This window comes from Lissotriton vulgaris, chromosome 5 (assembly GCF_964263255.1).
Source record: "Lissotriton vulgaris chromosome 5, aLisVul1.2, whole genome shotgun sequence".
NCBI classification, from domain to species: domain Eukaryota; kingdom Metazoa; phylum Chordata; class Amphibia; order Caudata; family Salamandridae; genus Lissotriton; species Lissotriton vulgaris.
This window is the reverse complement of record NC_141693.1, coordinates 1,469,790,706-1,469,816,001: the sequence shown is the minus strand read 5'-3', so window position 1 is coordinate 1,469,816,001 and position 25,296 is coordinate 1,469,790,706. Positions and strand designations below refer to the sequence as shown.

At 48.7% G+C, this 25,296-nt stretch overlaps 1 protein-coding gene across 1 annotated transcript in view; it reads right to left on the bottom strand.

The window, feature by feature from the left end:
• NUCKS1 (nuclear casein kinase and cyclin dependent kinase substrate 1) overlaps window positions 1-25,296 on the bottom strand; it is a 70,419-nt gene that overhangs the window by 19,492 nt on the left and 25,631 nt on the right. Inside the window, exons 3-7 of the mRNA XM_086923431.1 lie at window positions 24,391-24,484; window positions 24,192-24,253; window positions 23,366-23,518; window positions 23,045-23,191; window positions 22,085-22,234 (exon numbers count right to left, since the gene is read on the bottom strand). Coding sequence (XP_086779557.1) covers window positions 22,085-22,234; window positions 23,045-23,191; window positions 23,366-23,518; window positions 24,192-24,253; window positions 24,391-24,484 — 606 coding nt within the window. The remainder of the gene's footprint in view (window positions 1-22,084; window positions 22,235-23,044; window positions 23,192-23,365; window positions 23,519-24,191; window positions 24,254-24,390; window positions 24,485-25,296) is intronic.

Genomic DNA, 25,296 nt, shown 5'->3' with positions numbered 1-25,296 from the left:
GAAACGGGTAGCCGAGGGAAACCCGCATAAAGTAAAACCCCCCCTACACACCCTTGGGGCTTTCTCAAGGGTTCACGTCCCACAGTCAGACTTGGGTCTTGCACGTGTGATTCCCCTCACTCCCTTACCCGTGGAACGTTTGGCTCAGCACTAGTACTGAAGCGTACTTTGTTTTCTTTCTTTCCTTTCTGGGATACCGGAGCCCAAAGGCCAGCAGGACGGCAGGGAAAAGGCCTACAACGCCCAGAAGACCTTGGGACTGGCGAGGAATAGGAGGTCGGGCCAGAACGGAGGAGGCGGACTCACCCCTACCCTTTTACAGAGTGCCTATTCGCAAACGACGCCTGTATAAAGCAATAAAACCTGCACTACCCAGTACCCCAGTGTGTGCGAATCTTTTTGAGAACCCCGCAATACTGTCGCAACCCCGGTCCGAAGTCCCACAAGTGGTGGAGAATGCGGGCATTGTAACCGGGAGCAGCATCGAGGACACAACGATGGATGCGATCCTGCAAGCCCTCGTGAAGGGCCAAGAACAGCTGGCATGGGCAGTGGAGCAACAGCTAGCGGCAGCCCAATTAGACCGGGATACGTTCCGGAGTTCAGTAGTACAACAATTGGAAGGAATGAGAGTAACGGGAGACCCGGCCACGGTCACCGTACGTGAGACCAGGGCTAACCCCACGCCCGCAGGCATATCCCTGCAAAAATATGTCCCGGGGGAGGACCCAGACGCTTTTCTGACTAATTTTGAAAGGGTGGCCCTTGCTTGTGGATGGACTGTGGACAAGTGGCCGTTTTTCCTGGCCCCGTTGTTGAGTGGAGAGGCCCAAGCAGCCTATCAGGTCGCGAACAACAACGGTACTACCCCGTATGCCCAAATCAAAACTGTGATTTTGGATCACCTAGGCTTAGATGCCGAAGCCTATAGGGTCAGGTTCCGTAAGGAGAGGGGACAAGCTGGTGACAACCCCAAGACCTTGTTCTTTCGTTTAAAAACCGCGGCCGACAAGTGGCTCACCCCATCCACAAGCACCAAGGAGCAAATCATGGACAGAATCTACCTTGAACAGTATTTAGAAGCCCTTCCATATGGGACACAGCGGTGGCTACGCCAGCACTCTAATTTGAACACGGCTCAAGCCATGGAGATGGCCACCACCTACGCCCGGGCCCAACCCCGTCTACATAATGCGGAACCAGAGAAGCCAAGCAAAGGACCGACAAGACCCGAGCGAAGACCAAGGGCATCGTCGGGACCCCTCCCTCCTCCACCCCGACCCCCGGCTGGCGATCATCCCCCTTTCCGGGGCCCACAGTGTTTCGATTGTGGCCAGTGGGGCCACATAGCCCGTCTGTGCCCCCTGAAAAGAGCGCATGAAGAACCAATGGACGTTAACTATCTGCCAAAGTCAGTGTTGTACTCGGCTGAGCTAGGAGGCTCCTTTCATGTGAGTGTTTCTGTTAATGGGGTGATGGTTAGGGCCCTTCTTGATTCTGGCTGCAAGCAATCCGTCATACAAGGGATATATGTGACTCCTGAACAGTTAGTACCAGAGAACAGTGTGTACATCAAATGCGTACATGGGGACGTAAAGGAGTATCCAGTGGCTAACATTCCGCTAGGTCTAGAGGGGATGGAACAGATGGTAGTGAAAGTGGGGGTCATGGATGCCCTACCCGAACCGTTGATCTTGGGCACCGATAACCCGAACTTCCTGAACCTCTTCAAACGCCGGCTGGGCCGAGACAAGGAACAGGGAGAGTCTCTACCCAACTTGCTGTCCACGGGTCCTTGGGAAGGAGATAGATCTTTCCGGTTTGCCCAGGCCAATGACGAGACCCTCATCAATGCTTGGGAACAGGCCCATGCTAACTTAACTAATCCTAGTCTCTCCTACCCCCACTTTCTGATAAAAGAAGAACTTTTGTATAGAGTACCCTCTAAGGATGACCCGATGCAACTGCTGGTACCGGTCTGTTTCCGCGACCAAATAATGTACTATGCCCATACCCACCTACTGGCGGGACACATCGGGAGCGAAAAAACGACCCAGAATGTCCTCCGGAACTTCTACTGGCCGGGTATCTACAGCGACATAAAAAAACATTGTCAAACCTGTGACCTATGTCAACGGAAGAATGCCCAACGTCCGGTGGCGGTGCCCTTACAACCTCTGCCAGTCATTGGGACCCCATTCGAGAGAGTGGGGATGGATCTAATAGGCCCTTTGACAACCACAAAAAAAGGGTTTAGATATGCCCTCGTTATCGTGGACTACGCCACTAGATTTCCTGAGGCGTTTCCTCTAAAGTCCCCCACCTCCAGGAACATTGCCGACAAATTCCTCGAGTTGTTTTCTCGAGTTGGGTTCCCTAAAGAAATCCTCACGGACCAGGGGACCCCATTCATGTCCAAGGTTATGCAGGAGGTTTGCCAATTGTTGGGCTTACACCAGATCAAGACGTCCGTGTACCACCCACAAACGGATGGGCTGGTTGAACGTTACAACAGGACCTTGAAAACGGTCCTGAAGAAAATGGTCGAGGTAAACCACTCCGACTGGGACTCCCTGTTGCCCGTAGCCCTATATGTGATCAGGGGCCAGCGACAAAGCAGCTTGGGGTGTTCCTCTTTCGAGATGCTGTATGGGAGACAGCCGCGGAGCTTGCTGGATATGACAAAGGATATGTGGGAAAAGGAACAAGGCGGTGAAATAAGAAGTCTTCTCGAATACAGCTCGAATCTGAGGAACAAATTAGGAAAGATCAGGGAACTCGCGTTTACACACTTGGAGGACAGTCAGAAGCACCAACAGACCCATTATAACAAGGGGAAAAAGTGGAGGTCGCTAAAAGTAGGTGACTGGGCCCTGGTGTTGCTGCCATCAATGTCCAAAAAGTTTAGTAACGAGTGGCAGGGCCCCTATGAGGTCATTGAGACGATCGGTAAAACGACCTATCGTCTCCGTCTTACCAGCAGAAAGACTCAGATTTTTCACATAAATCTCCTAAAAAAATGGCTGGGAACCCCACCCAGGGCGGCCCATCTGGTCCTGAATCCCGCCAAGTCCCTCAGCTCCACGATGGAGGACTTGGTTGTCAGCGAGGAATTGTTTGAGGCTGAGCAGAAGGGCCTCCGTCCGGTACTGAGGAAACACGCATCCATCTTCTCGGACCTTCCGGGAAAAACCTCTTTGGCTGAGCACCGAATTGAGACGCCGCCTGGTACCGTGGTCAAGCAACGACCGTATAGAATCCCTGAGGCTAAGCGGGAGGCCATAGCGAAAGAGGTGGCAGAAATGCTCAGGTTAGGGGTGATACGGCCTTCCCGGAGTGAGTGGTCGTCGCCCATAGTCATGGTGCCCAAACCCGACGGCAGCAGCCGTTTTTGCATGGACTTCCGGGCATTAAACGAAGTGTCGGCTTGTGATTCCTACCCCATACCCCGGATCGATGAGCTCATCGAGAAACTCGGGGAGGCAAAATATATCAGTACTCTGGACCTGACGAAGGGGTACTGGCAGGTGCCCCTGCGCGAAGAGGACAGGAAAAAGACGGCCTTTTCCACCTCGGAGGGGCTGTTCGAGTTTACGGTTTTGCCCTTCGGTCTACATGGGGCGCCCGCCACGTTCCAGAGACTCATGAACACGGTTCTAAGGGGGCATCATCAATATTGCTCCGCTTATCTTGATGACATCATCATCTTCAGTCCCTCCTGGGAGACACACTTGCAACATCTGGATACCGTGTTCAGTTTGCTCGAATCGGCGGGTCTACATGTCAATTCCAGGAAGTCCAGGATCGGGTACCATAAAGTGAAATATTTGGGGTACCTTCTAGGTCACGGACTCATTGAACCTCAGGTAGAAAAGGTTCGGGCTATCGCGGAAACCCCGTTTCCGAAGTCTCTTAAGGACATGCGTGCCTTTTTGGGTTTGGTAGGGTATTACCGGCGTTTTATTCCCTCCTTTTCTGAGGTCGCGGCGCCCCTGACCAATACCCTCAGGAAAACCAAGGCCCGCCTGGACTTCCACAACCCGTCGCCGGCCATGTGGACTGCCTTCCAGACCCTAAAAAAAGCCATCACCACCAGGCCGGTTCTTACTTCGCCCAACTTTAACAAGCCTTTTGTATTGCATACGGATGCCTCTGACTTTGGTATCGGGGCGGTGTTGTCCCAGGACTCTGGGGAGGGGGGTCTCCGCCCCATTCTCTACATCAGTCGGAAGCTGTTTCCAAGGGAGGTTAGGTACCCGACTATTGAAAAGGAGTGCCTGGCCATCAGGTGGGCGGTGGACAAGCTACGCTACTACCTTGAAGGGCGCTCTTTCCTGTTGTACACGGACCATGCCCCTCTCATATGGATGGCTCGGAACATTTCGAACAACCCTCGCGTCATGCGCTGGTTCCTGGCCTTGCAGCCCTTTCGGTTTCAGGTCCGGCACCAGAAGGGGGCCGAGAACGTCCATGCGGACTTTCTGTCTCGTTACCCTCTCCCCGATCGGGAGAATCCTAGGGGGGGGATGTGTGACGCGGGGGACCCCGACGAGGGCCCCCCTGGTCTGCCTAGTAATGTGTCTACTTTCTCTTCACAGAACACCGAGGCCTGGAATACCCCTGACATCGTCCGGAGACACCCTGCAGCCGTGAGCCTACAGGACTACACCTTTAAGGGGGCGGAGACGGATTGGCGCCACGCCCGTCCCGACGAAGTAAAACCCATTCCGGAGTCCAGCCAGGGGTGCGAGACACCCGGAGGTGGAGTTGGAGGTTGGTGGAGCGAGTGGAGAGAGAGCGGAGTCGAGTGGACGGAGGAGGAGGAAGATCGAGAGCGGAGGTCGGAGGAAGATCAAGAGCGGAGGTCGGAGGAAGATCAAGAGCGGAGGTCGGAGGAAGATCAAGAGCGGAGGTCGGAGGAAGATCAAGAGTGGAGGTCGGAGGAAGATCAAGAGCGGAGGTCGGAGGAAGATCAAGAGTGGAGGTCGGAGGAAGATCAAGATCGGAGGTCGGAGGACAAGGAGAGCGGAGAGAAAGCAGGAAGGTGGAGCCGGACGGAGTCGGAGACGAGTCTGAGTTACGGGACGATTCCAAGGAGGAAGCCGGCGGCGGGACCAGTCTACAGACCTGAGGTGGAGTACCGCGAGAAGCCAGGGGGCTCTGCGGGACGCGCATCGCCCAGCCACACTAACACGGAAGTGTGGCTCACCCAGGTACGGTCCGACACCAGAGCGTGGGAAACGGGTAGCCGAGGGAAACCCGCATAAAGTAAAACCCCCCCTACACACCCTTGGGGCTTTCTCAAGGGTTCACGTCCCACAGTCAGACTTGGGTCTTGCACGTGTGATTCCCCTCACTCCCTTACCCGTGGAACGTTTGGCTCAGCACTAGTACTGAAGCGTACTTTGTTTTCTTTCTTTCCTTTCTGGGATACCGGAGCCCAAAGGCCAGCAGGACGGCAGGGAAAAGGCCTACAACGCCCAGAAGACCTTGGGACTGGCGAGGAATAGGAGGTCGGGCCAGAACGGAGGAGGCGGACTCACCCCTACCCTTTTACAGAGTGCCTATTCGCAAACGACGCCTGTATAAAGCAATAAAACCTGCACTACCCAGTACCCCAGTGTGTGCGAATCTTTTTGAGAACCCCGCAATACTGTCGCAACCCCGGTCCGAAGTCCCACAACCACATATAATCCTACTACAGGAAACACATCTGAAAAGCAACTCCTGCAAACAGGGGAGGGGAAATCATATCGCCGACACCAGAGCCATGTTTTTTGTGACGGGCAAGAAGATTTAATGTCTATTTTGTCCCACGGACAAGTAGACATTAAATCACGTAAGTAATACACAGGCCCATAGTACCCACAGCCAATCAGAAAGGCTGGAAGAGAGCCAGAGACCCGTTAGAGGCCTCTGATTGGATAGCAACCCATGACTGGGCTCGAGCCTAGCCAGTGATTGGCTGGGGGAGTGAAACATTCGTCTCTCTCAGCTAGTGGTAGTTTGTAGCCGACCGCTGCGAGGCTTACATTTAGATTAAAAATAAGCACTGCCATAATGACCGCTTAGAAGGTGTAGCTTCTTGTAACCAACTCGCTCTAATCATCAATAGAAACTCATTGCCTGCTGTCACGGAAAGCGTCAAGTGAGGCGTTCTTGTGGCTGCAGGAAGGGCGGGCTCATATTGACCTAATCGCTGCTATTGGAGCAGTGCCATAGCCGGGTTGACTGCACCTGTTAATTGGTCGGCGCAGAGCAGATTCAAACGCCCCTTTCCCGCCAGGCGTGCTGCAACAATACTAACACAACGAAGGCTGAGAGGCTGCCTTTGAGCAGGTCGGTGTGCAGTGCTTCTCCTGGTATTATGGCGAGTGTCGGCAGCAAATAGGAGCAGTAGAGGAGACCGGCAGTGTGTGTGCACTGCATCACTGCCTGTGAGTGCTGGTGTGCAGACGTCCAGCACCTTAGAGCAGCACCTTAGTGCAGCATCTCTTCAGCTGCCGGATGGCCTGCCTTTGTGTCATGTCATCAGTGCTTTGTAGAGCCGTACTTGCACTTAAGGTACACATTTACGAGACTTTTATGTTGAATATATGTATGGGGGGGGGGGGGGGGGGGGGGATCTCCCTCGAAGTATATGCACTTGCTGCTCCCCTGCCCCCACCCTTTACTAAGAGAACTCCTGCCTCGTTACCCCCCTTCTCAACCCCTCTACTCTGTAATGGAAGATGCAAGAGGCTATCAGTAGTGACTGTCACCCCGTGACCTTAAGAGCAGTTAAACTGAAATCACGCACAGCAGTAGTGATTAGCATCACAACAGCATCCCCGGGGCCAATTACTGCATAGCCCCCAAAGCCAGTGGTGGCAAAATGCGAAGCCTCCAAATGGACACTAAACTAAACCAGCATAGGATCGAGTGGGGCAGTACTCTCCGATACCGGAATGTAGACGTTGAATATGAAAAGAAGTTACTTACCTGTAACTACGGTTATCGAGTATTGGTATATGATTCACATGCCTGAATCATTCCCCGTCACCAAGGAGGGAGTCCCACGGTAATTATATATACAAAAGCAGTGCCTTATAATAATCTGTAGTAGGCTGACAAGACGAATATGCTTCTTACCAGTATGCATCTGTTCTTGGCATGTAATAATAATAATAATAATAATAATAATAATAATAATAATAATAATAATAATAATAATAATAGGGACATTTGTAAAGCGCCGAGTTACGCGCACCGGCGTGTCCACGCGCTGACATTCATATCTGTGCATAGATCGCCGCCTAGTGTTGGGTCCGGTTGATTGCACATTGTTGTCCTGGAAGAGTCTTCGAAGTATCACGAGATAGGGGGCTCCTCCCCTGGACTACAGTGCGCATGGGCATCGACTCCATCCTCAGATTGTTTTTAGCCATTGTGACCAAGATGGAGTGAAACTAAGTGAATGATGACCATGCTAAAAGTATGTGTGAATTCTGCAGCTGCTACAGGCGCCGGGGAGGAGGGCGGGCGATATGAATGTCAGCAGCCCTACATGCCAAGAACAGATGCATACTGGTAAGTAGCCTATTCGGTTCGAGGCATGTGGGCTGCTGAATTCATATCTGTGCATAGAATACATAGCAATCCCTCCATTAGCGGCGGCCGCCCGTGCCAGCTGCAGCAGTTTGGAAAAGTGTTTTCAGAACAGCCTGCCCTACAGCTGCCTGCTGTTTGGAGTGCACATCAACACAATAATGCTTTGGAAATGTGTGTGTGTGTGGTAGACCATGTGGCTGCTCTACATATGTCTTCCAAAGGGATATTTCCAAGGAAAGCCATGGAGGCCCCCAACTTTCTGGTGGAGTGGGCCCGTGGTGGAATGGTGAGAGTACGTTTGGCTTTCAGATAGCAGATCTGAATACATTTAACTATCCACCTAGCTATACCAGCTTTGGAAATGGGGTTACCTTTGTTTTGTGGCGCAAAGGCAACAAAGAGTTGTTTAACTTCCTAAAATCCTTGGTCCTATCAATGGAATTCATCAAGGCCCTTTTGACGTCAAGGGTGTGGAGCATTCTCTCCGCCAATGACTCAGGATTTTGGAAGAACACAGGTAATTCAATAGTTTGGTTAATATGGAATTGAGATACTACCTTAGGAAGGAATTTAGGGTTAGTGCGAAGCACCACCCTGTTGGAATGAATTTGAATAAATGGCTCTTGTATAGTTAGTGCCTGGAGCTCACTAACTCGTTGCAGCGATGTAATCGCTATAAGGAAAGCCACTTTCCATGTCAAGAATTGAATCTCGCAGGAATGCAGCGGTTCAAAGGGGGGACCCATCAGCCTGGTGAGGACCACATTGAGGTTCCACTCCAGAGCTGGCAGAGTCCGCGGAGGAATAACTCGCCTGAGCCCTTCTAGAAAGGCTTTAATAGCAGGCACCCTGAAAAGTGAGAGGTGCTGCCTGTTTTGAAGATAAGCAACCATCGCAGATAGATGTATGCGAATGGAAGCATAAGCCAAATTACATTTGTACAGATGGAAAAGATAACAAATGATGTTCTGAATAGATGCATCTAGCAGGTTAATGTTGTGGTCTGCACAGTAAATGACAAACCGCTTCCACTTCGCCGCGTAGCATGCTCTAGTGGTGGGCTTCATCGCCTCCCGGATGATGTCCATGCAGTCCGGAGGCAAGTTTAGGTAGCCAATCCCCAAGACCTCAGGAGCCAGATCGCCAGGTTGAGCTGCGCCAGATCTAGATGCTGAATGTCGCCATGGCTCTGCGTCAGAAGGCTGGGTGTGAGGCGTAGCCTCTGATGCGGTACCACGGACAGTTCTAGAAACGTGGTGTACCATGGTTGGCGAGCCCACGTTGGAGCAACCAGGATGAGAGTCATCGAGTGCTGCCTGAGTTTGCGTGCCACCAGCGGTATCAGAGGTGCTGGGGGAAAAGCGTACGCAAATCTGCCTGACCAGTTCATCCATATCGCATTGCCCTGCGACTGTGGGTGTGGAAACCTGGCGGCGAAGCTTTGGCATTTTGCGTTCTCCCTTGTGGCGAACAGGTCTATCTCTGGATGACCCCACTTTTGGAAGTACGGGTGGAGTACACTCGTGCATTTGGTGGCTGTACCTGCTGAGCAGGTTCACCATCTGATTGTCCTTGCCTGGGAGGTGTTCTGCCATGAGGAAGATGTTCCTCTGAATGGCCCACTTCCACATGCTCTGAGCCAGATGAGACAGCTGCAGAGAGTGGGTACCTCCCTGTTTCTGAACGTAGTACATGGCTGTCATGTTGTCTGTCCGGATCAACACGACCTTGTTGCACAGATGTACTTTGAAAGCTTTTAGTGCCATGAAGATTGCCATCAGTTCCAGAACATTGATATGCATCTTCCGTTGCCGTTGCGTCCATAGTCCCTGCACAGTGTAATGGAGTACATGAGCTCCCCATCCCTGGAGAGAAGCGTCCGTTGTCAGGATGATCTGTGGCACAGGCTCTTGGAACAGTCGTCCCTTGCAAAGGTTTTGTGGATTCCACCAATGCAGTTGTATGCCCGACCGATCACCAACACTAGGTCTTTCAACTGTCCGTGAGCCTGAGTCCACTGACGTGCTAAGCACTCCTGAAGCAGACGCATATGTAGTCTCACGTGCGGTACTATGGAGATGCAGGAGGCCATCATGCCTATCAACTGCATGAACACTCTTCCTGGAAGCGAGTGTTGAGGTCTGAACTACTGTATCAGCGATTGAATGCTGCTGACCCTCACTGAATTCGGCTGTGCTGTGGCTGCCAGAGTGTTTATCGTCGCACCCAGATACTGTCGTATGTGGGCGGGCTGGAGGTGGGATTTTGGATAATTCAGCGAGAATCCCAGATCGTGAAGGAGGTGAATGGTGTGGGACACGTGAGCGGCACACTGCTGGGCTGACTTCGCCTGGATGAGCCAGTCGTCCAGATAAGGGTAGACCTGGATGTTCCGTCTCCTTAGGTGCGCTGCCACTGTCGCTAGGCACTTTGTGAACACCCTGGGTGCCGTGGTGACTCCGAAAGGTAAAACATTGAACTGGTAGTGTTGGTTTTGGATGGTGAACCGGAGGTACTTTCTGTGTGATGGGTGCAGTGGAATGTGAAAATACGCATCCTTTAGGTCTAAAGTTGCGAGAAAATCCCCCTGACTGAGCAACGGGAGCACTTGCTGCAGGGTCAGCATATGGAAGTGCTCCGACAGGAGGTACTGGTTGAGGGGCCTGAGGTCCAGGATGGGCCTGAGGGACCCGTCCTTCTTTGGTATTAAGAAGTACAGGGAGTAGACCCCTGTGCCTCTTTCCTGCACAGGCACGAGCTCTATTGCTCCTTTTTGCAGCATGACGATGACCTCCTGCTGCAATAAGTGCAAATGCTCGGCAGACATAGGACGATGTCTTGGGGGTATGTTGGGTGGAGTGGATGTTAACTCCAGACAATAATCGTATTGTATAAGTTTTCTGACCCACCGGTCTGTGGTGATGGTTCTCCAGACCGGCAGGAACTGCTGGAGTCTCCCCCCCCGACCGGTGTTGCGTGGCCTGGGGGCAGTGACAAGGCGTCACTGTTTGTTGGTGGCAGAGGATCTGGAGTTGTTGTTCCCACGACCTCTGCCCTTGGCGCTGTTACCACGATATCCACCTCGACTCTTGTTGGTGTATGTGGACTGAGTGTTGCCTTTGTAGTACTGCGGGGTTTGGGAGAGCAGGCCTCTGGAAACGCCCCTAGTGCTTGAGCGACGAAAAGACCCACCCCGAAACTACTGGGACTGTAAGGCACCGATGGATTTAGCAGTTTCAGTGCCCTTCTTAATCTTTTCTAAGGTGGTGTCAACCTCTGGGCCAAACAGGTGATCTGGATTCACTGTTTGATTAAGGATGGTGGTTTGTATCTCTGGCTTAAATCCAGAGATTCTCAGCCAGGCATGTCGTCGTAGCATAACACTAGTGTTGACAGCCCTGGCTGCGGTGTCAGCCACGTCCAGAGCGCACTTAATTAAAGCATTAGAGATCAGCTTCCCTTCCTGAATAAGCATCTCAGCTGCCTCCTTGTATTCATCAGGCAGGTGCTGCAACAGGGTCTCGAATATCATAGTGTGCCCTGTCATACCTCGCCAGAAGCGCTTTTGTATTTGAAATGCGCCAGATGTTGGCCGCTTGTGCTGCTACCCTTTTCCCTGATGCCTCAAAGACCTAAGATTCTTTGTCTGGGGGAGGAGCATCACCCGTAGTCTGAGAATTAGCCCTCTTCCGGGCATTCGAGACGACAAGAGAGTCCAGAGGCAACTGTCCTTTGATGTAGGTATGATCAGTAGGCGCCGACTTATACTTCTTTTCTATCCTAGGGTTTATCACCCTCGCCCTGGTAGGCTCTTTAAAGATCTCTCCAGCATGTTTTAAGACACCTTTCAACATAGGCAGAGTCTTGACAGTTCTCTCCGAGACTAAGAAGGTATCAAAAAGGAAATAGACGTCAATAGGGTCAGCATGGAGCTGGACGTTGATTGTTAGCTGCCCGTTCAATGAGGGCATTGAATACTGCAGAGTCTTCTGTAGGAGACGTCTTCACAGAATATAGTTGAGGATCTTGTCCTGAATGAGGATCACCTGGGTCAGCACCAGCGGCCCAGGGTTCATAGGCATCCTCAGGGTCTGTATAGACGGGATAGCTGTACTCATCCTCATCATCGCCCTCCCCAGCGTCCACATCAGAGTAAGTGGGCGAAACATGAGTCTGTGGAGAAAGTGGTTCCACCAAGACAGGAGTGGAAGCAGAGTCCTTCTTTTTCTTCAGAGGAATCTTGTAGGACTCCATTGGATGTTCTGGGGCAATTTTCCGCTTGTGGAGGGAAAGCCTGCCCACTTCCGCATCAATAAAGTGTTCTTGTTGCTCGTCTACTGAAGGTCGTCGAGGCTTTGGGGTGGGGGCCACCGTCGACGACTTCGGCGCCGAGGAAACCTTCTCGGGGACGCTGGCGACCGCCTTAGGAGTGAAAGCCTTCGGCGCCACCTTTGGCGGCAATGTAAAGTGAATGGGCGTTGACGCCTTGTGAGGTTTCTTGACCGGCTTCGGAGGCGGAGGATCCTTTGGTCCGACCGATGAGGCCTTCTCCCGGATGCGCTGTAAGGAGTCAGTCACCTTCTTGGTGAAAGGGGCGGACGGGCGCGCCGGTTCGACGGGATCCTTCGAGGCCTCACCAGGAGTAGACTCTCGGGGTGTGCCGCTCTTGGCCCTGTCCTGTTGACGCGGAGTCTCGAGAACCTTCGGGTCACTGAGTCCTTTCTTCGGGTCACCGAGAGCTTTCTTCGGGTCGCCGAGTCCTTCGCTGGTGTCGACCATCTTCGGCGCCGACGCACTCGGCTCGACCACCTTGACTTTAGTCTTCGGCGCGGCAGACTTCGACTCTGCTTCCACTCCTTGTAAAGTTTTAACGGAGTGTAATATACTGCCAGAAAGATCATATTGCTCTCTGGCCTGCTAAACTCCAAACCAGAAATATGTATGTGGCCCGTAAGTCATTGGAATGTTTGTAGATGTTTCGGCGTATCTATTCATCCTTCCTCTCACAAAAAGGACAGACTTCAGCATCCAGTTTGTCTAAAGGGTATCCTCCTTCAAATGTGAAAATATGGGTATTTGTGGCAATTCATTCTTTTACTTTTTGGTTCCTTTTTAAGGATTCCCCTTCCCCAGTATTCGAGGCCCTCAAGTAGACAGGTCAGTTTGGTGTGCGTGGCCTGTTCATCAGGTACGAGTGCTGAAGGCTCAATAAATGGAAATGTGCTGCCGTGGAGGTACAGAGGTGTTGCTATTCTTGTTCTGAGCCACATCCTCTGACTTTTTCTATGACAAAATTCCTAGTAAGTGGGAGGGTTTCCAGAATGATGGATTCATTTGAACAAAGGGCAGATAGAAGCACTCCCATACCCGAAAAAAATTCAGAGCCCTCAGATAATAAAGCTCCCAGACAGCCTTGTTTTAAATGGCCAGCAGAATCCAGGGAAGGGAAGGCCTAGGAGTTCGGTAGCATGGTTATCAATAACTGAACTACTGAAAAAAGTGATCTTGCATGATGTTATCTCCCTGAGCAGAAGTCGTATCATGGATACTAAGATTTTAACATTTGCACAAACTGTGTTCACTTCTTGCCCGTCCAGATTCTTGGAATTATGTACCAGCATTCCTGCGTCTTTCACCTCTAAATCGATTCATAGTTACCCAGAAGGCGGGCCACAGACTTCAGTGTAGTGTGCCTGCCCAACAAACATCAGTGGAAGTGACACCTTTCACACTTCTGCTCTGTTAGCAGCAACATGTGCAACCATGCCACGGGAATGTGATAAAACTGGAGGATAACTGCAGAAACTGGCAGATGCTTTTATAACCTGCATTTAATTTTCATTAAAGCTGTCCATTACTGTACTACCTGAAGGTGAAAGACCAAAAAAAGTTAAATAGATATATATATTTTTTTGCTACTGCTTTGACCGCAACCCCAGACTCATTCACCCTGTATTCATTTTGTGCAGCATAACTAACAGTTCCCATTCTTTTATAATACACTTATTCGACCACTGAGCCAAAAGCACCTTCTCCAGCCTCACATACTGTATCTGCTATGCTCACACTGCCCCCTACATACAGTATTCAGAACAGTGCATGAGAAGGAGTAGGGCCAGGGACTCCTGTAACAGACTCAAGACTGAGCAAAGGGAGAAAAATGTCACATACTGTGAAGAAAGAGTGGGGCTGCTTCATCACCATATTACCAACCACGATCCCTATGCCCATCACACACACACACACACACGCATAACAACCCTGCTCCCCCCCACCCAGTGTTCATTAGAAGTGCTCGCCTTCGGGTCATGTTTGCTCTATATCAAAAACGTGTAAAAAAAATAAACGCCCGCACCAGGCTCACATAACAAGCTTGGTGCTTTTTTTTTTTTTTACAGATTAAGCAGACTCCTGGTTCAAATGTGAAAGGCAAGAATTGATGTAGGGACAAGTAGATTTTACAGGCCATGTAGATCTCAGCAGCATTTTGTCCCTTGGCCAAGTAGATTTTAAAAACTCCACACCCCTGTGCAAAGCTCCAGACAGATTTGGGTCCAAACTACTGGCACACGCGGGGTTCACAACAGGTTCACAAGGAGTAGGGATATTATCCAAAACAGCCCTTCCCTTTATACCTAGCAGGGTGTGGCACAATCGGATGGACAGATATGTGGAACTTATGAGCGCAAGCGAGGGTCGAGTTATAAATGTATGTTCAGTGTATGTGCCACGAGACTGCATGCCGGCCCCTTGCCCATGCTTAGCACACTACTACAGGAGCCCCTATTCAGTGCCCTGGTGTTGAGTGGGGACATGAACGCTTCGGTATATCTGACCACTCTCCTGTCAAGGTACGACTGCAGTGACCAACTAGAACATACACTTTGCAGCACCAACTGAACCCATGGCTCCTCAAAGATGAACAGGTCCGAGACAAGTTAAGAGAACGAACGGAGCAATATTTCAGAGATAATGTGGGCACTGTGTGCTCGCTGTGTGTGTTGCGGGAGGCGTACAAATCGGTGCAAAGGGTGCATGCAGAGGCCTTGGCAGGGGGATGGGGGTGGACAGGAGAGAAGGTGCCAATACTTCAATATGAAGCACTGAAGAGGGAAATCATTTGGCTAGAAACCACAGCTAGGCAGTCTGGGATACCAGACGTACAGGTTAGTCATCAAATCTGTATCAAACAGGAAATGCATGATACTGCGTTAGAGAAAGCCAGGGTACCGGCCAGGGCAACTAAGAGAAGAATCTTTGAGGTTGGAGATAAAGCCAACACACTAATGGCCTGGCTGGAAACAAAAAGGACAAAAGAAAGGAACTGGGTATTAGAGATCTGTGCACAGCACAGAGAGATTTGTAAGACAGGCGAATAGATAGCTGCAGTGTTTGCGGATTACAATGAACAACTGTATAAGTCTGCATCGAATAGACTGTGCTGAAATCCTCTACGATGCTCACCTCCCCATATTTAATTTGGAGGATAAGGACATTATGTTTATGAGATTTTTATTGCGTGTAAATACCCGAGGGTGTCTCGGCGCAGATCGGACTCCTGAGATGAAGCTACCTTAAAATCATTGATCAAATAACAAAGTTTTCGGAAGATAGTGAGGGTTGGACTGGTTTTAATGGGCAGAGGAAGGGAGTTCCACAGCTTGGGGGTGGCTACTAGGAAACGCCGGTCTCCCCAGCTGGCGGTTCTGGTACGCGGGACAGCAAGAAGATAGGTACTAGCAGAGCGAAGGTATCTTTGGGGCATAAATTCGAAAAGCATCTTTGAGGAACCTTGGTCCGGTGTCATGAATAGCTTTGTAAGCAATGCAAAGAGCTTTAAATTTTATGCGATTCTCAACTCTTAGCCAATGCAAATGGTGTATGGCCATGGAGGTTGAGCGGAGACTGGGGATATCAAGCAGAATTCTGGCCGCTGCATTTTGCACAGACTGCATTTTAGCTAGAATCTGTTCCTGTGTGCCAAGAAAAAGGGCATTGCCATAGTCCAATTTTGAGAAGACAAGGGTGGAAATCAAAGTTTTCCCAGCTCCCGACGGGAGGTATGGCAGCAGTTTTCTGATTTTTCTTAGCATGAAGAAAGATGAAGAGACCACCTTGTTCACATGAGGTTTGAACAGCAGCTTATCGTCAAACACAACGCCGAGGTTTCTGACCTTGGCAACCGGGGTCGGGGGTGGACCCATTTCACTGGGCCACCAGCTAGAGGACCATTCTGGTGCAAGGTTGCCAAAGGTCATAACCTCGGTCTTGTCCGTGTTTAGCTTCAAGCAATTACTAGACATCCACGAACTGATGGTCCTTATTCCTTCCTGAAATCTTGCAGCCACAGCTGGCCCATCTTTGTGTATCGCCAACACCAATTAGGTATCATCCGCATAGGTGGTTAAGCGGGGACCATGAGCTTTAATGACTCTCGCCAAATCTGCCACATATATATTAAATAAAGTGGGGCTTAGTGCATAGCCCTGCGGCACCCCACACGGTAGGGTAAATGTTGGCGAGTAGAAGGAGCCTAGTTTTACTGCCTGGGTACGATTAGCCAAAAAGGAGGCAATGAGGTCCCTGGCACGGTGGGTCACTCCCAGGGAGGTGACACGGTCGATCAGGATGGAATGATCGACTGTGTCAAAGGCGGCAGAGATCTAGAAGAACCAGGATCGCTGCCCCGGCCTGGTCCAGTATGGTCCCGATCTCATCTGAGGCCTTTATCAAAGCAGTCTCAGTCCCATGGCCCTTCCTGAAACCAAACTGGGTGTCATCTAGGAGCTGATGGCAATCAAAGAAATTCGCCAGCTGTTTATTCATGATGGCTTCGAATATTTTGGAAGGGGAGTTGACTGAATCAGAGGGGTCCAGGGAAGGTTTCTTTAGCAAGGGCTTGATGATCGCAGTTTTCCAGATTTCAGGGTATATACCCGTTTGGAAGATGGAATTGCACAGGTCTGTGAGAGGGGAAGTAATAACCTCTTTTAAGGCGCACAGGATAGAAGAGGGACATGGATCTAGAGGAGACCCGGATTTAATAGAGTTGATTAGGATGCTAAATTGGAAAAGAAGGGAGTGAGAGGGAGGGGCTGAGGTAAAGGAAATATATAGCGCGATTAGAGACTGACAGTCTAGAAAGGCAGCTGGACCAAATTGCCTGCCGGCTGAACTGTACAAGGGAGTGGAGTCGTTGGTGGCCTCACATATGCTTAACCTCAGGAGGCATTGGAGCAGGGGAGCCTACCAGTGGACCAACAACAGCCACAATTGTGGTCATTCCAAAACACGACAAGCCCACGGACTACTGTCCTTCCTATTGGACAATCTCATTACAGAATATGCTGGCCAAGGTAATAGCGACCAGACTTAACATCCACAATTCACACCCGATCAATCGGGTTTTATGCCCCATAGAAGTGCCAGGCTTAATTATAGTCTGTATGGTGTACTACATATTACCAACGAAGTTGCAGTGCTCATCTCGTTGGACGCCCGTATGACGTTTAGTAGTATTGAGTGGGCATACTGGTTTGCGGTTCTGGAAAGGTTTGGATTTGGCCCACTGTTCTGTGCCTGGGTTTGGCTACTATACACAAACCCTCTGGCCAGGGTATGAGTGAACGTGGCGCGGTAGATCCCCTGGCGGAGTGGGTTAAGGGAGACCTGCTGAGAAGTATAATAAAAAGGGGAGGGCAGGGGCAGCAGGGGGTTGGGGGGGGGGGGGAATTGGGAGATAAATATTGCTATATGCCGATGGCATACTGTTATATGCCACAAACCCCCAGTCTTGAATGAACTAATTGCATACTTCATATAATCCAATTGTTCTGCAGTTACTCTGACAATCGGATGAACTGGGCTAAGTCCCTTTTGTTTGTGTTGGCCTGGCCCACTCTGACCCTGCCATCTAGTGGTAAAGTTACATTGGAGGACACTGCCCGTCACATTGATGGGAAGAGTTGTCCTGTTTAAAATGATGATGCTCCAGCGCCTCGTGTATGTCCTCCAGAACACCTTCTGCACAATACCGTCCGACTTTTTTTTTTTTAAAGATTGACAACAAAAAAAGACAGCTTCTATGGGATGGGGGAAGTTCCAGGGTAGCCCTCCACAAGCTGCAGAGGGGAGTGATTGAGGGAGGACTAGCAATTCCAGACATCAGGAAGTACTACTAGGCAGCAAATATGGCCACAATTAATGACTGGGTGTTTGCAGGGCGAAAACCCCTATAGGGTTGACCACCACTCAATGAGGCGGAGGGGGTACCCTGAAACACTTTACCGTATAAAAACAGAACACAGCTTACAGACGCACACACAAACAGTGCGCATATGGAGGGAAAAGACTAAGGGGCTTATCAAGAACAGGCGATAAAATTATCGCCGCTTTATCGGAGGGCATCTGCCGCTAAATCGGCGATAATGGGCTTGATAATATGCCCTTGTGAATTCCAATAGCAGCCCAGGTTAATACCAGAACCTGGGCTGCTATGGGAATTCACAAGGACATTATCAAGCCCATTATCGCCTCTTTAGCGGCAGTTTCCTGCCGATAAAGCGGCGATAATTTTAGCGCCTGTTCTTGATAATATGGCCCCCTATTCCTGGCCTGGGAGGGCAGATTAACTGAAAGGACTCCCCTGTGGGATAGTGACCTCCTACAAGAGGCTGGTAGACTGAAGGGTTTCTGTTAATGAGGATGGACTACTTAGGAGACGTTTGGTGAGGACAAACGATTGTGAGGTTCGCTGACATGCAAGCGGAGTAGTAAATGCCCGATTCGGAATGAGATATTTGCAACTAAAGCATACATTGCAAACCCATATCCCGGTGAGCTAACAGATACCGGAACACACACTGTTCAAGTATAGGGTGTTATATCCGATCCCAGAGAAGGCCACTTCCCTCATTGACAAAACAAATTACCAATACCCTATGCCCCCTTGGGGCACTCCGGGAGGCTGAAGTAGGCACCCTAGAGGAGGACGACTGGGCAAATGTCAAGTCAAGTCAAGTCAGAGAATTTATATAGCGCACTACATACCCAGAGGGTCTCAAGGCGCTTAGATAGGGGAGGAGGATTACTTGTCAAATATCCACGTTTTAAGTTGCTTTCTGAATGCTAGGTGGTTCTGGGTAAGGCGAAGGTAAGCGGGGAGTGAGTTCCATGTTTTAGCAGCCAGGTATGAGAAGGATCTGCCTCCCATGGTGGTCTTGTTGATGCGAGGTACAGTGGCGAGGGCTTGGCTGGAAGAACGTAGTTGGCGGGAGGTGGCTACGAGAGCACATTTTCACCTTATAAAACTCCGAATTCTGCACAGATCATACACCTCTAGAGCACTGCTACACCAAATGGGCCGTACCTACACTGACAATTGGACGATGGGCACCTATTTTCACATACTTTGGGCCGGCCCCTGAATCCAACAGTACCGAAATGCAATAGAATGGGATAACACTGGTGATGTCTGGGGTGATGGGTCAGGAGATCATGTTAGAAGCTCGATGGCATATATGATGTGTGATGGGAAACTCCATGGCCAAAATACACAAGGATATGGCGAATGATAGCAGTTACGTAGCCAAAAGTAATATTGCCTGGGCGTGGGGAGCGCGACATTCCCCAGGGGTCACGGAATGGGAAGCGGACCGTGAATGGTGCTGTGCAACTGAAAAGGTGTTGTACCAAAGCCGTGGTTACCAGAGGAAGTGGAGCATGATATGGGGCAGTTGGGTGGAATATAGAGGGACCTGAAATACTACAACTGAGTGGCGTTTTGTTAGAGGACGTCATGTAAAAGCTCAGATGCAATGGCCTGTCACCGGGATTGAAATCACCGATATGGTGTTGTAATGAAAGGATTATTTTAACCATGAGTGATCAACCGGATATACTCGCTGGAAATAACCGGATGATTCTGTAGATCTGTGGGGTGTTGCTGAGCAGGTGTGGCGCCGCGGCCAGGGCGACTGACTCCGGAATCTGGGGAACACGGTTCGATCCCCGGCACATTAGCCCAGCACCATTTGACTCTGGGCAATAGCTTGCTTAATCTTCCCGACTGCCACCAGCACCTAGAGACCCTTACGGGTGATACTTGTTCACTCTACGTCGCAGACCTCCTCTTAAAGAGTGGTCATCGAATTTCATGGTCAACTTCAGTGCAACCGAACCCAAAACTTGGTTTTAAGGAGGATAAATCGGCGTCCTATAACGAGTTTTCCCAGCAAAGTAAACCGTGGGCCAGAGAGACAACTAATCAATGACAAGTTAGAAAAGACACATTTCTTAAAACACAGCTCTAAAGAGGTGTAATTCCCGCCATGGGTAGTGCAGCTGAACCACCCCACACCCAATCCCACTTTCTGATTGTCACAGGCGATGGCTACCACTTGCAGAAACATCTGCTCGTGTAAAATAACAGGACAGTGACTGAGTCAGGAGGAGGGAAGAATATGCCTTGTACCTCTGGCCGATTCATAAAGCAGCAAATATCACCTGCTAATATGCCTGAATCCTATAATTCATACTGTGGACTGAAAGAAAACAGGACAAAAGAAAAAAGGAGGAATGAAAGCGAAAATAAGTAATAATAGAAAGGAAGCAGACGAACACTGAAAGAATAAAAGGAATACATGTGCAGTTTTTGACCACGTGCTTTTAAAATCATGCTGTAAAAATACCATTCTGCTCTATTATTTGCAAATTTTCTTTGAGGTGTCGAGTTCCACTGGCCTTCCTAGGAAAGGTCAGGATTACTTGCTTTGCTCTGCCATTTGCTGCACAATGGCTAAAAGTGGGGAGTATTTTATTGTTCTGCCTACTCCCTGGGTCTTTACAATGACAGAATACAATGGACTTTGCCAGCCTCATATTGCGATATCCTTTTAAAAAAAGACCTCCCTCGCGAGTGAAGGACTTCACTCTAGTTCCATTGACCTCTCAGACAATTGTATCATGCAATCAATTTAACACGAGGCAGTCTGCTTCTGATATAGGGTGCCATATACGTTGCATTTTAATTAGGGCACAAGACCGTATGCTTCAGAAACGAGCTGAAATGTAGTTACATTTTAATTGGCCGTCTCTGGAGGCATAAATATCCAGGAATCAAAAATGATAATGAAAAAAAAAGTGTGATTTGGTACGCGCTCCCACAAAATAGGGACCTTTAATGAGCTACAGTAAAATCTGTATGTTGAGATTATAATTGTGCGCCACGGATTAGACCACTTAAACTCGCTTTGCTATTTAATTGCCATTCACAGCAGCTATGGGAGACATTAACTTGTGTTTAAATGGGTTTCTCCTACATTAGGCACTGAACCTCTTTTGCCCCCCAGCATTTCACCTGGAGCCTATTACATTAACATCCCTGATCACCTTTTTAATCTAACACTTTTTTTGGGTGGGTGAGGTTAGTACCATGCACAGCGGGTGCCGTGTGGACGGCTTCTAACACTTCCTGACTTAATACCGGGATGGGGGCGGGGTGGGAGGTTTGATGATGCATAACACATACCAAAAAGGAGTAATGTATGTCCAAGACAGTGACAGGCAATGGTAGCATCGCTACCTTTACTATACTAGTGACAACGCGTGTCTGTGTGGTACTGACAAGCCCCTGGGTAGTCTAGAGGACACGCTCTGCAGTGCAGCCACTGTATTCCACCACCCTGAGTTCCCGTGGGGCCTGCTTGATCAGCTTTGTGGGTGCGGTCAGAGTTGTTTGTAGCAGTCTTGGTACAAAAAGTTTGATGACAAAACAAAATGCCCTTCTGTACCAGGGGAGCAGGAGACACAGGCAGCCGCCATGTTAAAGATGAATGTTGCCACAGTAAATAAATAGAGAAGAAAGGCAGACAGCCGCCATGTGCCGCACGGGACAATAAAGCAGCTGTGCACCTTTGTTTTATCACGCTGTGCTTCACGAAACATTTAGTGCGACGGCTGTGAAGCGGGCACCGTGCTGATAAAATAAGCGATTTCGCTGGAGTCAAGCCCAAAATAACTACAATCCAAAAGGAGCAGAGGCAAAACAAACAAAACAGTGCACAATAAGTAACAAATACCAAAAAGAGTAAGAACATATGTAACAGGGGTAGCCTCCATGGAAGGTTCTAAAACACTATAATGTCATTAGTCCCTCCATTTGGACTAATAAGCGTATTCACCAAACAAAAGCAGGCCTTTACAAAAGCAGTAACAGGAACCAATGAAAAAGATGGGAGGTGCTTGAAGCCAACATTGTAAATGCAGGATGTCTTGCAGGGAGAGTGCACTCGCTGCTTAGGTAAGACCTAAAAATTTGTTGGCATACTAACTGCCATAAATTCATCGGATTCAAACAATCTGACAAAAGGCGCAAATATTTTTAAGATGTGTTGTTAAAGTGCTTTCTGCAGAAGAACCATAGTGGACCCAAAACAAACCACCTCTAACTTTTTCACCAGAGTGGGAAAACTCTAGCTCACCAAAGCACTCTTACCAGTGGCTTTTAGCCGAGGTTTCGGCAACTTCTTTTCTTTCCGCTCTGGTTTAGGTCGCTTCACCACTTTCTTACTCTTCTTCTTGGATCCACCATAATCACTGTCATCATCATCTTCAATCATGAAGTCGTCATCACTGCCAGACTCCTCTGTCATCAAAAAAAAGATGCAAGAAAAGAAAACCATGGTCAGAGGGGACACAAATGCTAGTTAAGGAAAACAGAACTTAAGTTTTCAGGGAAAGAACGAAGTCTTTTAACATACTAGATAGGATGCTAGCCCAAAATGCACTCTTTCATATTAAGAGTAAGCCCCCATGACTTGGACAAAAGTTGCCTCGCACTCCAACATTAGATTGTTTGATAAAGGGTATTTGAATTGAATTTAAAAATATTTATAAAGCGCACGTTTACCAAGCGGTTGCAGTCCCATGGGCAGGGCGGGAAGGAGGCTGCTAATGTGGAAAAGCTTGAGAGAAGAGGAATGTCTTGAGAGCTTTTCGGAACTCTAAGTAGTGGGGGGAGGAATTGAGGGAAAGGGGAAGAGTATTCTAAAAGGCGGGGCAAGGGTAGAAAATGTCATACCTCCCGATTTCTTCTCCCTAAAACGAGGAACAGAAAGAAGAGATTGGGAGGAGGAGCGCAGCTCTCTGCAGGGGATGTAGGCCTTAATTTCAGAATTGATAAAGGCAGGGGCCGTCCCTGCCCGGGCCTGGAACGTTATGCAACCCATCTTGAAGAGGGAGCGTTCCCGGATGGGAAGCCAATGCAAGGCTTTAAGTAAAGGGGTGACGTGATGAGACTTGGGGAGATTATAGACCAGTCGGGCGGCCTGGTTTTGAACCAGCTGTAGTCGCCGAAGGTCATAGGCAGGAACACCAGTGTACAAAAGGTTGCCATAGTCAAGGCGGGAAAGGACCATGGCTAAAGGAATAAGCACATTTAGCACATTTAACTCACTATCCAGGAACTGAGCTTCATCGTCTTCTTCCTTCTCTTCACTTCCTGCATCTTCAATTAGCATCTCCCGCTGCTTGGACACTGCTTTGGAAGCAGCCTGACGCTGCTGGCGTACTATTTTCCGGTCCTTATCCTCATCGCTGTCTTCTGTGGTACAAAAAAATAATATCAAAATAGATGAGTCCATTACATCTAAAAATTAGAACCCCCTACAGATGTAAAGGAAACCAAGGCTGCTGGCAAAACCCTGCTCTGGCACTTGCTGTTCAAATTATACTGGACCTCTGTTTACACAGAACCACTTAAGACTAAAGTGCTCACCTGGGTCAGCCTTTTTTTTAGGCTTGGAGACTGGTTTCTTCACTTTTTCAGGCTTAGCTTTCTTTTCTTTTGTTTTAACCTTCTTAGGGCTTCCATAGTCGCTGTCACCTTTCCCATCACCTGCCAAGTCTTCTTCATCACTGCCAAAATCGTCTGAAAGACAGGTGAGATGGTTTTGAGTGGTGACATTTATGGTGCTGGTAACATTTTTATATAAAACAAATCCACACTTTAATTGAAAATCGCCATGCTTCTTGTTAAGAGGTTCCAAGTTCAGAAAAACAAATGGTTGATTAAATTTTGTTCACTAAAATTGGTTGCCCCACAAAATGTAAGTGATTAACAATTTCAAAAAGTACAATTTACAATAGAAAAGCAGAATACCTTTGCAGGTAGCTACCACCAAAATGCAAGTCTTAAAAAAAAAAAATGAATCAAAGAGCTATGCTTGGTTCATTTTAACTTCCACCAAACTCTGGGATGAAGCCATGGCCCAAAATATATGCACTAGAGATTCCACTAGACAATAGAACCGGTCATAAATACATGTTCATTGTATCCATGAGCCAAGACTACATAAGCTGACATCCACTAAAGCATCTAGCTCAGCCCAACACAATCAGCCCTACCATCGCAGCTCTTTACACTACGTACTAGTTTCTCAACAGCTGAAGATTTATTGGCAGACTCAAACACATGGAATTCTAAAAATCCACAAGTTTTGCTTGTGAAAGCCAAATGAGACAAAGCTATGTATTGAGCAAGAAAGATTAAGAGGTCAGCAAAAAAAATAAGTCTCTTGTTTGAGTGATAAACTAAGAAATACCTGCTGAGTTATCATCTTCCTCCTTTGTCTTCAAATCTTTGTCCTCAGTCTCTGAACCTTCACTGGGAATCAGAAGAACATTTCCAGTTATACATACACAAGCAACTCAAGGGTGGCACTGTCCATATTACCAGCATACTTTCCTTACCATCGCAACTTAATTTAAATAAAAAGACTATATAAAGAAGTGAGCTCCTACCTTTCCTCCTTTGAGTTCTTAATGGGCCGCTTCTTATTTTTAGTATCCCGGGCAGCTGGTCTGACCTTCTTGGCAGGTGGTGCTGTATCCTCATCTTACAAAACAAAAGTAATCTTAAACCATGGACATTCACAATATGAATTGGCAGGTCTAATTCATCGGTTGTCAAGATTAAAGATAACAAAATTGAGAAAAGTGTTTGTGTAAACTATGGGCAATTAGCATTTCTAGGAGTGACAGGAAAGCCTCTACTCATTTTCTTAAGTGCAAGCTTGGCCATAAACTGTAGTGATGTGCATACTAGTGTAAGGAACCTTCATGTCTTATTTCAAAGTATATGCAGAGAAGCATACAATGTAGAGTTTAGGGGTGATGGGAGAAGACATTCTAAAAAGAGCCATTATGAGCACTGTCCGTGAAAACAGACAGTGTCAAACTATCCAAATCCGAAAATGAGTATGTACCCAGCAACAAACGCTAAGTGACACATACCTTAAATGTATATAAATTCCTATGCACAATGAAAACTTTCCAAGCTAATGTAACGGAAAGTTGGCGTTCTAGTAAGGACACGGATGCAAGGATTATGCTTTCTTTCTTCGTTACTAACATAACAGCCATGTCAACATATTATAAGAAAAACTTCATTTCCCATAAACCAATGGAAAATGATAATCAAAGTAGGTTAAGCCCAACATCCAAAAGGCAACAGGGAGTGACATCACCCTTTGTCACTCTTCTCTTACCCTCTTTCTTCCTGAGACAGATGCAGCCAGTGAAAGGAAAGATACTACTCCTTTTCAGAAGTCTGTTCCTGCAATAATCAACAGGTCGATTTTAACCCATGTAGACCGCTCAAGTAAAAATACTACTAACGTTACAGCCATTAACATATGGATCAAGGAT